Source organism: Loxodonta africana, chromosome 12 (assembly GCF_030014295.1).
Source record: "Loxodonta africana isolate mLoxAfr1 chromosome 12, mLoxAfr1.hap2, whole genome shotgun sequence".
Taxonomy (NCBI): Eukaryota; Metazoa; Chordata; class Mammalia; order Proboscidea; family Elephantidae; genus Loxodonta; species Loxodonta africana.
In genome coordinates, this window is record NC_087353.1 from 179,885 (window position 1) to 195,603 (window position 15,719).

At 37.0% G+C, this 15,719-nt stretch overlaps 1 protein-coding gene across 3 annotated transcripts in view; it reads right to left on the minus strand.

Moving 5' to 3' along the window:
• The window catches only part of AGPAT5 (1-acylglycerol-3-phosphate O-acyltransferase 5), a 107,872-nt gene that overhangs the window by 17,492 nt on the left and 74,661 nt on the right, over positions 1–15,719 (minus strand). For 2 of the 3 annotated variants that reach the window (XR_010323532.1, XM_064294937.1), the window contains exons 6-8: positions 14,775–14,936; positions 6,353–6,476; positions 4,081–4,288 (exon numbers count right to left, since the gene is read on the minus strand). Coding sequence is in view for 2 of the 3 variants with exons in the window: in XM_064294937.1 (XP_064151007.1) it covers positions 4,081–4,288; positions 6,353–6,476; positions 14,775–14,936 (494 nt within the window). In the remaining variant the exon portion in view is untranslated. Of the gene's footprint in view, positions 1–1,617; positions 4,289–6,352; positions 6,477–14,774; positions 14,937–15,719 lie in introns of those variants that run through there. The other variant, XM_064294938.1, reaches the window with a different exon arrangement.

Genomic DNA, 15,719 nt, shown 5'->3' on the forward strand with positions numbered 1-15,719 from the left:
CAAAATATCTGAATAAAAAACTTTTAAGTTCAATTATATGGATATTTTACTATATGATATCAAATATCCCAGTGTTTCCAAATACCAGGTTGACCAAAGTACTGATTTTCATTCTAATGCTTGGGTGTTATGTGAAGTTAGTCTGTATATAATGCCAATTATACTAAATGGTAACATAATATTCTAAATTAGCCATCTTTAATCTATAAGTATGTCTCAATAATAAAAACTGGAAAGCAAGCAATCCTAGATGTATACAAAGATATATAACTTACTATAAGTTGATATCTGGAATATTAATCTAACACTTCTAGAGCAAATATTATTGAAGTTAAAAATTTATTTTACTATATATTTGGAATTGAATACATGAAATACTACTCTGAAAGACACTTCTCCATCTTCTTAAATATGAGCCTAATATATATCTGTAATCATAAACTGTCACGGATTGAATTATGTCCTCCCCAAAATGTGTGTACCATTTTGGCTGGGCCATGATTTCCAGCATTGTGTGGTGCCCTCCATTTTGTGATTGTAATTTTATGTTAAAGGAGAGTAGGTGGGATTGTAACATCCTTACCCAGGTCACATCCCTGATTCAATGTAAAGGGAGTTTCCCTGGGGTGTGGCCTGCACCACCTTTTATCTTTCAAGAGAAAAAAGGCAAGTGCGGTGAGCAGAGAAAGGGGGCCCCATTCCACCAAGAAAGCAGTACAGGGAGCAGAGCGCATCCTTTGGACCTGAGGTTCCTATGCTGAGATGCTCACAAACCAAGGGAAGACTGATATATCACAAGAACCTTCCTCCAGAGCTGACAGAGAAAGAAAGCCTTCCCCTGGAGCTGGCACCCTGAATTTGGGCTTTTAGGCTACCGGACTGTGAAGAATAAATTTCTCTTTGTCAAAGCCATCCACTTGTGTTATTTCTGTTATAGCAGCACTAGATGACTAGGACATAAACCTTGTAACATTACAAAAGAAAAATAAAGTTTATATAATCTGGATAGAAAAGAAAATTGGTACCACTATAAAATGAAAAAAAAAAAAAAACACATGGAAATGAAACACATGAAAGAAATCATTAGTATGTATGATGTAAGGATTAGTCAGACTGGCACTTTTAATCACCAACTCTGGCTAATTTTAGGCATTTGACATGTTTCATTGTAGCTATTCTAATGATTTTAGAACTGCCAAGCAATTAAAACTTGTCAGCCATTTTATAAATTACACAGGCAAGTTTATATACCAAATCAAACCCACTGCCTTCAAGTTGATTCCAACTCACAGTGATCCCACAGGGTTTCCGAGGCTGTGAGTAAATCAATACGGAAGCAGACTCCTACATCTTTCTCCCTTGGAGACGGCGGTGGTTTCCAACTGCTGACCTTTCAGTCAGTAGTCGATCGCCTTAACCACTGCGCCTCCAGGGCTCCAGTAAGTTTATATAACCAAACTAAAAAACTGCTTCACAATTTTGAGTACGTTAACTCAATACCTAAGAAAAAATATATGGTTTCACAAATTCAGAGTGCAGGGCCAGCCATAAAACCTATTTTATTTAATAGACTATTGGTGAATTTTTGGTTCACAAACTGTTAAATAGCACAGACAATAGAGAACATGAAAGATTTTATTTTTTTTTAACTTTCATCCAAACACATCCTTTTTCTGGAAAACATAAAAGCATGCACACTGATGGCATTTTTATAAAGAAAAACTAAGTAATAACTAAATTGTAAATAAACAATACAAATAAAAGCTTCAATGTTATTTGTAAAAGGTTTACAGGAAAGCATAGGGCTCTTAAATTTAGAAAATAATTCAATGCAATAAAATATCAACGCATGTTAAGGAAAAGCTTCTAATTTTCCAAATGCTTTAATAAAAAAAAATTTTTCTTAACCAGCATATATTTTATAGACCTTTTGTGAGAAGCATGTAAGTACAGTCAGAAGGAACACAAGGTGAACTTATGCAGGTAGGTCACTTTGCCTACTTAATCAGTTATAATTCACATAACTCCAATGGGATTGTTTCTTAAAATTTAAATTTAGAGCATATGCATGATATTCAAAATAAGTTATACAAGTTACATTTATTTTGATGTAGTCAGAAATAAAAACCCAGAGTAGAATTGCCCCATAGTTTCCAAGGAGCGCCTGGCAGATTCAAACTGCCGACTTTTTGGTTAGAAGCCGTAGCACTTAACCACTACACCACCAGGGTGTCCAGTTAGAAATAGGTTGTAATTTTAAGATGGTTAAAAATTTTATTTAACAAAGGCATGGGATTTATTTAAATTTCACTTCACAAAAGAAAATTACAATTTGACCTGAGAACACTTTTCAGAAGTTGGACTTATGCCCCCATTCATAATCAGACCAATTGTATCCTGTGAAAATGTGTGTATATGAATGTGTGTATACATACACATCCTAACACAGATACACCAATTCATACCACATGACTCTTCAAAGGTCAACAAAATTTCCCTTTTTCATTTTGTTTATCAGCATTCAATTCGTGTGTTTTATCTGGGTCACTGATATAATTTTGAAACAAAAATCCATTAGCAGTAAGCAGAAATGTTATCTTAAAGGACTGGAGGACACAAGTTTAAATTATTAAATACAATAGAGCCAACCATGTTTTCTAAAAAAGCTCTTCTTCCATGGGATATATTGTTCCACAATTGAATACTGTGTAACTTGGTTCCCAGAACATAGCTCTCGTTTTGACAAGATGTGTGTTAACCACGCAGTCCCATTAAAATTAATGGGAAGCAAATTTACTCAGTCCTGTAGAATTAAGTCTGTATTTCACTGACTTGAGGAAGATGAATTTCTTGACACAAGACAAATGCAAAATGCTTTTGCAGTAGTAGCTGGTGAAGCTTGCTTACAAGAATTTAAAGAGTCTGACTTTAAATCAGGACAAACACTGGATGGTTATGCATTTCTTCAAAGCAGGTCTACTGTGCAAGCCATTAAACAGCACCAACGACTTTAATCCAAACAGAAAGGACTAGAATACAGTGGAAGTCTACCATGATAACATTTAAAAATGATTTTTGGATTAAATTTGCTAAATCACAGAGTAACAGGCAAAAGGCACATGCTAGTAAATCTTGCCAGAACGTCTGAAGGCTCCTATTACCTCGAGTATCTCTGGACTCAGCGTTCAAGAGGAGTTCACACTGGTTACTCTGATGTAAGAAAATAACAGGAAATCTTAATACTCTCCAATACTTACGGCACAGATGTTGCAAGTACTAATAGCTTAACTGAAATATTAAAAAGCTGGGCAATTTAAACTTCTGCTACATTGAATTAAGTCACAATTTTAACTTAAACGTAATTCTCATGTTTTATACATTCTTTTGTGTGAAGTACAGGGTGTGCAAATGAAGCTGTTTCAACAAATATTAGAAATGTTAATTATTTTCCAATATGAAGTCAGCTAATAATGCAATACGACAAAAACATGCCCTAAACAGAGCTTCTTCACCATGGACTTTTTTTTTTGCATCCATTTTCCTGGAACATCTTGATACTTAAATACAATTTCTTTGACTGACTTAGAAAAAGCAACTAAGCAAAAAGAAAAATTTTACACAGTTGCAAGATACCAGATGCTCTTGTGATAAGAGTTTGGAACTAGTCACCTTGTAAAAAATTGGAAATAACAAATACAGTGAAACATCCCGCAGAATTAATGTTCATAAATACAACCAGCTGAATTACACACCAGTAACAAGTTACTCAGTCCTAACACTCCCCTGCTGTTGACATTAGTTCACGGGGACTGCAGAGTACAGCATAAACTTCACTTAGCGTTCACCTTTCCGGCAACTTCGGTCCTAAAGTTGTAAAACCACACACGCTTGCCCGAGACCAGCTGCATATAGGCTTTAGTCAGAAATTCTATTTTATCCAATGTTCAATCAACAAGGCTTTATTTACACTTCTTATTCAATTCAGGAAACAATCTGATGCAACGCGCAGCCTCCAATACCAGACAGCGTAGCGCACTCCACCCAGTGGAGACAGCTACTTCTTTATGCTTTAATACTAACCCATAAGTAGCCAATTAAGGTTCCATAGACCCATGTTTTCACATACAGTTTCCTTCCAGCATCTGACAGAAGCATGCTAGCAGTCAAACCACTTAAGATCAGTAAGGATGGTAAAGTCTTCTTAAGACTTAATTTGGAATTAACACTTTTCCCAGGAAATCTGTTTCTTCTTTCTGGATCCAGTGAATCATAAAATTCTATAAGCAACCTAGGACCAGAGTAAAACAAAACAAAACAAAACAAAACAAAAAATGTAAAGTTTCCGTCATTTCAATATTTCAATTTCACAAATATCTTACCGGTTGCCTATTCTGTGTGGGGGAAGTTACAGGCCCTTGGGAAAGTAAGGACGAATAAAGAAACTATCAGAGACTTGATCTCACAGGAATTTCTAGACTTCTGAAATAATCTTTAATGCTCTATGATATGCATATATGAGTTATGTTTATACAGAATATTTAAAAACAAATGCGATAAGTAATTTTATGGGGAAATTTTTGGTTTTTAAACTTTAGCCTTATAAAACTTTACAATGACCTGACTCAAACCTGACTAACAACTCACCTCAGCCTCTCCTCCACTTTCCCCAATCCTTACTCCTCCTCTTCCTAGAGCTTCCATTTTAAATCAAAGAAAAGATTAGCACTTTTTATAATCACATGGGGTTTTCTCAAAAAGCTCCTATTTGCATGGAATTGTAAAACCAAGTCAAAGGATACAAAAGTCATAGTTAATGTACTGTCTCATCTTATTAAAAAAAAAAACATAAAATTATAACAGCAGAACATACTCGAGATGAAAACCTCTAACGTGAAAGTAGAGAAAAGGAAAGTCCTTGTACTGTCTTATAAATCGTATTTCTTAGAGATAATCATTGTTTAAAAATGTCCAGACTCATCCTAAATCCATATAAGCACATATAAGATAAACTGGATATTAAACATATTGTTCAGTCTTTTTTTTTTTTTTTATTTTGAGAATATATTTTCATGTCAATATACATAAATGTTACTTTTAGAATTTCTTCCATGGCCAAAGTGGTCACGAATGGCTGTTTCAGTAAATTATGTACGACTGAGTCAATGACATGTAGAAATTTATGTAAAGTTTCTTTCACTTTCAACTGATCACACTTTCAATCATTTTTACTTGTTAAAGTTAACCAAAAGGGTTAATAAGGAAATACTTTACTGTAATGAAACAAGGAAAGATAGAACATTGAAAGTTTTCTGAGAAAAGTCATTATTAGGAGAATAAAACACTTGGGTATATTGTCTCAATATAATTTTAGAATTATTTACTGTTTAAGTTTTTTAAAAAAATATTTCTCAAGATGGCTATAACTGGTGCATCCTTTAATCAATTTTTTTTTAAAAAAGGATACAAATTATAGATATTTAAAACCAAAAGCAAATAAATGATACACCTTGAAGTTTCATCCAAGAAAATATTCTCATGAACAAAATTCAATTTCTAAATATCATCTCTAGCTCTGAGATCCATATTTTATCTTCCTAAAAAGAAGAAATTAAAAGTTTCTAATTTTATTTGTATTTGGGCTGGGAAATCAAAGGGATACTAATCTACCCTATTGACTTCATCTGCTGTTTCAAGGCTTTCTTTTTAATAAGTGGCATATCACACTAACGCAGTTAACCCTTTACACTGTGCCTCACGTGAGGTATATGAACACACCCACAATTTATTGACAGGTACAAATGAGTAAGGCTCAAAAATGCTATCTGTTCTAAAGTGATATTATTAGCATCAACAAACATAAGGTCTGCCCCAGAAACTGTTTAGGCTCAAAAATATTAATAGGAAACAGATATTTTTTAAGTATAAAATTCAGTTGCTCCTTCTTCTTCCAAAAATATAGCAAAAATATATGCCAGACAAACCCTCTATTTATAGCCTGCTTTTCCACTCTCCTTGGCATGACGACTTGTCTTTAACCAATAACAACACCATAGTATCTGAACTACAAAACCAGATTTTGAGCATCTTACGATGAAAAGTTTGTTTTGTTTTTAAAAGTTTCATATCTTACCACACAGAGTCTAGAAAATACTGTAAATGAAAACAGGTAAGTTCTTTTATAATGACTTACAAAAGTAAAGCTTAAAACATGAAATGATTATACCTGGAGTAACGTTTGACTTGAGTTTACAAAAAATGTTCTTGAGATAATAAAAATGTTTAAGTTAGTTTCAAATTGTTTACTACAGTGAAAGCTGGTTGAAGCCAATTTTGAACCAAAGCTGTTACTTACTTATCTTTTATCTCAAAACGCTCATGAAGCCATCTTCTCATGTAGGCTTGTTCTTCCGGGACATCTTTTTTGTCTATTCGGTCAATGTGAATATGAACTTTTGGACATTCTTTGCAGAGAAATTCTAACAAAGAATGAAAATATTTCATTTCTTACACTTTTAGAACTCCCGGTTATATAAAAGGAATTATAATGAAAAAAAGGTAAAAAATAATAAAAAGGTACAGATTTTTTACTTAGCCCCCCCCAAAAAGTTACCAAAAAATAAAGATTATAAACTAGTAGTTATGGGTTTCAAGCCAAGTCTACCACAATTACATAAGTCATTAAGCTAAATTTGCATGTTATTTTTCATAAACTAATTTTTAATTCTACATGCAACCCAGAAGTAAGAAGATGGACTCCTCTACTGGAAGTACATTCCCCCACCCCTCTGAAGGGACCCTAAAATGCTGACCGTTCAGACCAATCATCTTCGTTTAGACCACCAGCCCTCATCCATCCCCAGTCCTATCACCTCTCACACGTTGTTGCTGCTCTTTTACCCAGTAGAGCATGAGTTCCACGAGGGCAGAGGTGGAGCTGTCTGGTGCATTACTGTACCTCCTGGCCTAACAAGGAACTGGAAACATAGACACTTAATTATCCTCAATTCCTAATTCCTGAACCGGACACATAACCTTCCTGTCACTGAGAGCTATTTCCTTTCCTCTGGGTCTTGGTTTCTAATCACTCATACACTTTCTTGCTTTCCTGATCCTGGCCTTTTTTTTTTAACATATTATAGTTGGTTTGGGAACCAAAGCTCTTACTCTGGAATAACTTCCCACTGCGGTTTCCAACTCACAGCGACCCTATAGGACAGAGTAGAACTGCCCCAGAGTTTCCAAGGAGCGCCTGCTGGATTCGAAGTGCTGACTTTTTGGTTAGCAGCCATAGCTCTTAACCACTACGCCACCAGGGTTTCTGCGGAATAACTATGAACTCTTAAATAATTACAGTTCTTAAGGCAGGCTACATTTCAAAGGAAAGAAGATAGTTCTTTTTCAGCCTGAGCTGCACACGGGATGCAGCCAGCACTTATCCGAAAGTGAGGAAGAAGCTTTGAGGGTGGGAACTGCTTTCTTGGGAGTGATTCTATGTGGAGAAGTGAGAAACATCTTGATATATTTAAATTACTTGGAAGACAAGAAAATAGTCCTACGACTTTTAAGAGAAGACTATGTTCCCTAGGTGGGTATACGAGTAGGAGGCTGAGACCTTTTGTCTTAAATTGAGAGTGGATTCAAAGACGTGCCCTAAGAAATAGTGAATCCTGTGTTCTACAGTTTGAGAAAGACTTAAAGCTTATCCTTAAAGAAATCTCTATTCTTCTGCCCCCACATATATCCTTTTTTTCCTAAGAACTGTACACGACTGTTCTTCTCTCTTTCTGGTGTCAGGCTGTAGTAACATGCAGCACTTAGGTCATAAATGTCCTAAAATCTTCTAGGAGTGAATCAGCTCCAATGATAAAGGTGTAAGACACTAACAGAGGGACGATTTTAATTCTTCAGTATTTTTATCTTAATTTTGTCTTGAGTTCTATTTCCACCTAAATAGTCAAATAACTGCTTAAAAGTATGTTTAGAGGCAGAACTGTACAGCGGCCAAGAGCATGAACTGTGGAGCTAGGAAGTCTGAGCCTGTGAGACCCTGGGAAAAATCCCTCGTGGTACCCTGGGAAAATCTGTTAACCTCTCTGTGCCTAAGAGTTCTGGGTGTTGCAAACAGTTAATGTGTTCAGTTGCTATCAGACAGTTTGGAGGTTCGAGTCCACCCAGAGCCACCTCAAAAAAAAGGCCTAGGGATCTACTTCCCAAAACATCAGCCATTTAAAACCCTACGGAGCACAGTTCCACTCGGACACACATGTGCTTCCCATGAGTCAGAGCTGACTCAATGGCAGCTGGTTTTGCCTAAGTTTCCAAGTGTGTGAAACAGAGACAGTGATAACAGTAGCCACCTGACACGGCTGTTGTGCTGGATACGCCAAGCACTTAGAGCAACGCCTAACACAGAGTATGTATGAAGTGTCAGCCAGCAATGTTTTACCCTCATTACTTCTCATCGAATTTGTTTCTCACACATAAAAACAGACGCTGATACCAATTTTCCTGTCTCCGCTTGATATCTATATTTCTACCCTGACATTTCCATAAAATAAGAAGTCAGTTAACATTGCATTTTATCCTTAACATATTATGTGCATAGCTATAGATTGTAAAAAAAAAAAAAAAAAAGTAAAAGACTGCATTTCAATATCAAAATGAGTTTTTTTCTTTTTTTTTTTTTGGTGAACTGAAGTGCTTAAAACATGTTAGCAATGCCTGTAGTAAGACACAAGCTTAGGAAGGAATAGATGTAAGCAAAGGGCTCTAAAGTTACCATGGATGCTGTTAGTTCCCCACCCTACTCCCCCCAAAAAAACTTATCTGGTAATTTGGTATTTATAATACACACTTCCATGTACATCATTTCATTTGATCTTCACAATTCTGAAGAGTCAAGTACTATTATGATTAGTATCTCCTTGTACAGATGAAGAAACTAAGACTCAAAGAGAAGCAAGACCCAGAGTAGTCAGTGGTGGACCCCCATCAGCCAAGCCCCTGTAGTTAATGCCCAAACACAGACTCTAAGGGTGCCATCAGATAAACTGGGATACAGTTAAATATTAAAGGACATGTGGAAGGTTCTAATACTGAAGACATGACATATGTGACATAAATACTTTCCTAAATATTTAATAAAGCTCTTGCATCTATATTTGCAAGAACGATTTTAGTTGGAGCATGTTTTCTTATTACCTGAGCAAAAAGTGTCCCGTAATTGGATAACCATCAATTTTCTTGTACAGCATAAGTATACTGACATTATAAGATAATAACAGAGTCTTCCAAAATATTCCCACGTTACAGGTCTATTCTCTGGAGAAACTGAGTTACAGTTGCTCCACACCTAGGGGCTACTTCCAGGCAAGGTGGAGATAGAACAGAAAGGCACCACACTGAAATAGGAGTGTCAAAAGTCTACATCCTGAGCTATGAGGCCCTCTACACCCTTCTTCCTCGCTTGGCTCCCACACTGCTGCCAGGCTTACAGCCTCTCCCCTTTTCTCCTGAAAAGTAGATGGCCTAAATCCAATAGTTGGAAACTACATAAATTATTACCCACTCACATCATTAAACATTATATAACCTTTAAAAAATTACAGAATTGTATATGCTGACATGTAAAGACGCTCCCGACACACTACTATTAAGTAAAAATAAAAGCAGGTTACAAAGGAAGCACTATAATTAACTCATTAAAAAAAAAACAAAAACATAATGGCACATACACTCCACCATACAGGCTTCATAAAAAGGAAAGGTTTGAGGAAAATATCCACACTGTTAACTGAGGTTTTATGTGGGCAGGTGAGCTTGTAGTTTTTTGTTGATTTTGTTTTTCCTTCTTTTTCTGGGCTACCTTTAATTTTTCCCCCCAAAAGATGTATTACTTTCAGATAAGAAAAAATATTAATATAAAAACTCAACTAGAATCAATATAAAATGTTAAAGCAGAATATCAAATGTCATTAAGCACAGAATTTACTACAGTATACCAGCCATTTTGAAGGAGTCCTGGTGGTGTAAACAGTTAAGTTAAACACTTGGTGGCTAACTGAAAGGTCGGTGGTTCAAGCCCACCCAGTGATTTCAAGGGAGAAGAACCTGGCGATCTGCTCCTAGAAAGACTACAGCCCAGGAAACCCTGCGGGGCAGTTAGTTGTACTCTGTCACACGGGGTTGCTGTGAGTTGAACTTGACTCAATGGCACATAAACAACCGCCACTACCACTCATTTTAGCAATAGAAATTAAAAAAAAAAAAACCACTTATAACCAAACTATCTTCTGCTCCAATGTCTCACCTTCAACGAACACCTTGAGTGCAAGCCTCTGATGACAAGACCAGACGAACAATGAAAAGATGCCCAGGAGAGGTTTTTTTTAAATACCTACCTTGTAATGAAATACACCACAAAACGGAAAGGGCAGGCGACACTACTGAACGCTTCTCTCTTTCACGTGAAGCCTCTTTAAAGCTTAAACCCTCACGCTCTGGTGAGTCACTAGCACTGCAGACCTCCAGCTCTCACCTGGAGGGGTTCTGCTTCAGCAGTCTGCTGTGGGGCCAAGGCACCTGCCCGGCCAACCATCACTCCAGGTGACTCTGATGGGACTACGGTTCTCCTGTAATACTCTGATCAGCACTGGCCTGTGGCATATAAATGAACATTCTAACAACTTTATGAAAAAAATTGGTTTTTAATTGGACTACAAAATATGAATGTTAAATGACAGTTCACTATGTATAGAAGCATTTAATTCTAACTATACTTACAGAGTCAAAATTCCAAGTTATTCAATTTTAGACCTAACATAGTTTGCTTCATGCTTGATATAACTTACAGTGAATTTTAATCTATAAAACTAAAAACCAAGCCCATTGCAGTAAAGTCAATTCTGATACATACTGACCCTACAGGGCAGAGCAGGACTGGCTCACAGGGTTTCCAAGGAGTGGCTGGTGGATTTATGCAGACCTTTAGGTTTGCATCCTGAACTTTTGACCACTGCGCCACCAGGGCCCCATATTAGGTAACTAGGTAAGATATTAATCAATGTATATAAACAAAATTGACTAGATAGCAATGGGTTTGAGTTTTGTTTATACAAACAACAGAGCAGGGTTTTTCAAGCTGCAGGTCCCACTCAATTAAGCTCAATACACTCTTGATTTTCCTATGTGCACAGGTGGACCTGTCGAGCGTCTCAGAGGTGCTAAATCTAAAGCGCAGATGTATTTGTAACTGTGACACATTTCCGACGCATCTTCTGCGGAGCTCTACTACACCGCGCTACGACAGCAGAGTAGGAAAGAGCCCACGTGAGACTCCAATCTCACCCACAGAGCCTGTTATTAAACTTTTGGATTTTAGATAATCTGTAGGAAAAAATGGTGTCTTGCTGCAGTTTTAATTTCCATTTTTCTTATTATAAATGAAGTTACACAATTTTTCTTGTGAACTGTCTGCTCATATCCTTTACCCACTTTTCCTGAGTTATTGGTCATCTAGCATTTTGTAGGAGCACTTTATACACTAAGGAAATCAGCACTTTATCTGTGACCTAGGTAGCAAATTACTTTCCCAGTTTCTTTCTACTCTTTTGATTTTACTCTGGTATATTTTTCCTTGGATAAATATTTTAATCTTAATTGATTGAAATGATTTTTTTTTCTACATAGTTTCTAGATGCCATAGTTAGAAAAGCCAACCTTCTCAAAAACAGTGATTACGTGTAATGAGTACACATAAGCAGTGACAACTTCACAGTGCCTGTCAACTAACACAGTACAGGATAAGGTGAGCAGCGGGAGGAGGTGCTGGGTTGGGAACTCAGGCAATGCAAGTCTAAACTAGTTTTCGCTTTTCATCAAGGGACTTAGAATCTAACTGGGGAGAGAGGAAAAACTCAGCCAAATGCTAAGTGTGAAAGTTGTGGCATGTGAAATTTGTGCCACAGGAGTCAAGAAAAAGCACTGTGAGCTAGAAAGCAAAGAAGCTAGACAAGAGTTCACCTGAGACAAATTCTGAAGGCACAGTAGACTTTGGATGAGGGCAACAAAGGGGAAGGGGGCTTCGTCTGGAAAGGAGGAGCGGCCTATACAAACCCTTTGATTAGAGAATGTGCACAGAGGATTTATGAGTCTACTGTAGGGGCTTGATGGCACAGTGAAGAGGAATTGGGGTTAAAGAGGCAGCTTAGGGCTATACTAGAGCCCCTGGGTGGCAGGCTAAGGAAGCCAGCATTTAACTGTGAAGGAGGTCTTATGACCAGGAGGGTGATATAATGAAAGTGGCATTTTGAGAAGATTATTATGTGAATTATATTTGTTTTCTTAAATAATAAAAATTAATCTTATTTTTTAAACAATTTTTAATAAACTGCTGACAGTAGTGCCTAACATGTGAATGCATATCTGTTTTCAAATGTAAAGTAGGTCAATAACCCTCCTTCAATGGTGAAGTAGGTCAATAACCCTCCTTCAATGGTAAAGAAAAATATTAATATGGTGCCTTTTTGTAAGAAGGGGTAGGTGGTAGAGTAATAATGTATATTTGTACATATGACACATAAGACATTAATAAGGTAGTTACCTCTGGGAAGGGGCAGGGGGATACCAGTATATGGGGACACAGTGGAAGCAAGACCCTTCACTACACACTTTAGTTTTGAAAATATTTATAATTCTACAAAAAAATTTACATTTGAAATGAAAAAAAAAAAGTTAGCTTCCTTTTTTATAAGCACTCTGTAATAAGGTCAATTTTTTTCAGCAATCATTCTTACCTAAGAAGTAACTACTTCTGTCTTTTATTTCCCCCACTGCGACCTCTTTTTACACCATTTAGACCCCTTGCGCCTCACCCTCCGTCCTATCTCCCAAACCTCCCCCTCCGGGCAGCTACTCTGAGTACCTTTCAATGGAAGAGCTTTTCTCGTAAAGCTTGAAGGAGGCTTATCCGATCATTACATAACAGATTTAATTATTTTACAACTATATTCTAATTGCAGTTTGGAAAAATCCTAAACACACAAAATACAGTACTAGATACTTTAACAGTGCATAGTATTGTCTATGTCCAGATGGCCTGAATGTAAGGTAAGGCTAAATAATTTCTATCCTGCTAACTCGGAGCCCTGGAGGCACAGTGGTTAAAAGCTTGGCAGTAACCAAAAGGTGGGCAGTTTGAATCCACCAGTCGCTCCTTGGAAACCCTATGGGGCAGTTCTACTTTGTCCTATAGGGTCTCTATGAGTCGGAATTGACTTGGCAGCAATGGGGTTTTTTTTTGAACTTAAATGTTCTCTAGATGTCATCTTTCCAGAATAAATATGATCTAGAAGGTCACAAAAACGGTTTGCACTTGGCTGTTAACTTAAAGGCTGGCGGTGTGAACCCACCCAGTGGTGCCATGGACGATAGGCCTGGCGATCTGCATCTGTTAAGATTGTTTGTTAGCTATCATCAAGCCTAGTCTGATTCATGGTGACTGTATGTGTACAGAGCAGAACTGCCCCACAGGGTTTTCGAGGCTGTGGCCTTTCAGAAGCAGGTGGCCAGGCCTGTCTTTCCAGGTGCTCTGGGTGGGTTCAAACCGCCAACCTTTCAGCTAGTAGTTGAATACTTCACCGTTTGTACCATCCAGGGGCTCCTGTTAAGATTACTGCCAAGAAAACCCTATGGAGCAGTTCTATTCCGTAACACATGGGGTCGCCATGGGCCGGAATGGACTTGATGACAACTAATAACAACAACAACAGAACATGAAATTTGTGGTGGTGAATTACTAAAATAAATAAATAAATAAGATATAATTTCACTTTACACGATGAGATCAGGCATTTTTATCCTAAACATTTCATTAACATTCACTTTCGTAAATGCTACACTGCAGCAAAGAGTACTAGTCTGTAAAACTTCCAAGGCACACTGAACTCGGGGGCGTGCTTTAGGACTAGGTTAAATGATAGACAAAATGTGCTGGTGGTTTATACTCTGAATATCTGCCTTCAAGAGACTGCTGACAGAAGCACTCCAACAAGCACATTACTTCAACTTGAGGCAGCTGTCAAGGGAAAACATAGTCAATTCAGCCCAGCCCACTGTCCTTATCTCTCGATCACAACTCAACAGGAAGCTTGCAAAAGGAGAGGCTTATATTTCTCGCTTAAAGGCGGCTTGAAGGATGTCGACTCTACGTCCTTCCCTGTTTTATTATTCCCATGTTTAACTTTCTCTACCATTCCAGAGCATCTTTGGTTTTAAGTTTAACTAAAATATTCTGCTCACCTAAGTTTATTTTTTTCTTCTTAAATCTGACATAGACAAGAACTCAAAGGTCCTTAAAACTAGTACGTGTTTGGGGGTAAAAAAAAGGTCAAACATAACCTTTCTTCTTGTCAAACAATGACACTGAATGTCATAAATACTTTTTTAAATATACAGGTAAAATAGGATCACTGACCTATCACACACACATCAATATTGCTAGGTCAGCATATCCCTTCCTCACTCCTTCCATTTTTAACGTGTGAACTTTGGGGAGAAAAAGCTGGGCTAATGATAACGGCTGAGCCCCAAACGACTAATATGGCCGTCAAAAAATACCAAACTTAACAGGACTGATGAAATTCAACTATTACATATTAATAACCTACTGAGAAATACATCAAAGAAATGTAATGAAACACAGTACACTTACCTGTTTTTAAAAAATGAATTACAGATTCACAACATAAATAAGTTAACTGAAAATAAAAACTTACCAGTCATAGATGGCGCCTCTTTCCGCTGCCCTTTATCATCCACAGTCCCTTCGTAAGCCACTGTAATATCATAAATGGCATCTAAATAATTCTTCATAGAATCAAAAGCAACATGAGTTGCCTTTACTCTTGGTGTCAGCACATGTTTTAATACTGCAAGGCCTAGAAAAGAAGTAGGTCCAATGTGGCCACAAATTACTTACGAACACTCTACAACAGAATAACAGCCAAATTGTTTTTAATTTTCCACGTACAGATCAGAGTATATTAATGCCATAACCTCATATCTTTAGGGATGATGACTTAAAAACCACTTTCACATGCCTTTTTCTGTTTAATCCAATGTTCACTTAATATACATTTATTAAACATCTACATGTACAAGACACTGTGTTAGAGGCTGTGAGAAAATACGCCCTCAGGAAACTACGACCTATCACAGACCCTTCAATTTAATAAACACTTATAAGGGTACATATCATTACCTTCATTTCTGGCTACTGAATAAAGGTGGCACCATCTTGCCCATGGTCATTTACAATGTTTTAGGAGTACAATTTGTATTTTCTGACTTCTATTCCATGATTACTTTAGCTCTATTTCTATTGAATTAGAGATGGGGCGGGGGGGAGATCACCTAAATGACTCTCACTGTGTACAACACCTGAAATAAGAGCTAATGCGGTCTATATAAAGTGAAATATAAGCCTGATATTTTATGATAAAATTCTTCTTTGCTTTTTAAAAAATGGATTTAATTCACATACCATAAAACTCACCATTTTAAAAAGTACAATTCCGTGGTTTTTAGTATATTCACAGAGTTGTGCAACTGTTGTCATTATCTAATTTGAGAACATTTTCATCACCCAAAAAGACACTCCATTACCCATTAGCAGTCACTCACCATTCCTCCTTGTCCTAGTCCCTGGCTATCGCTAATTT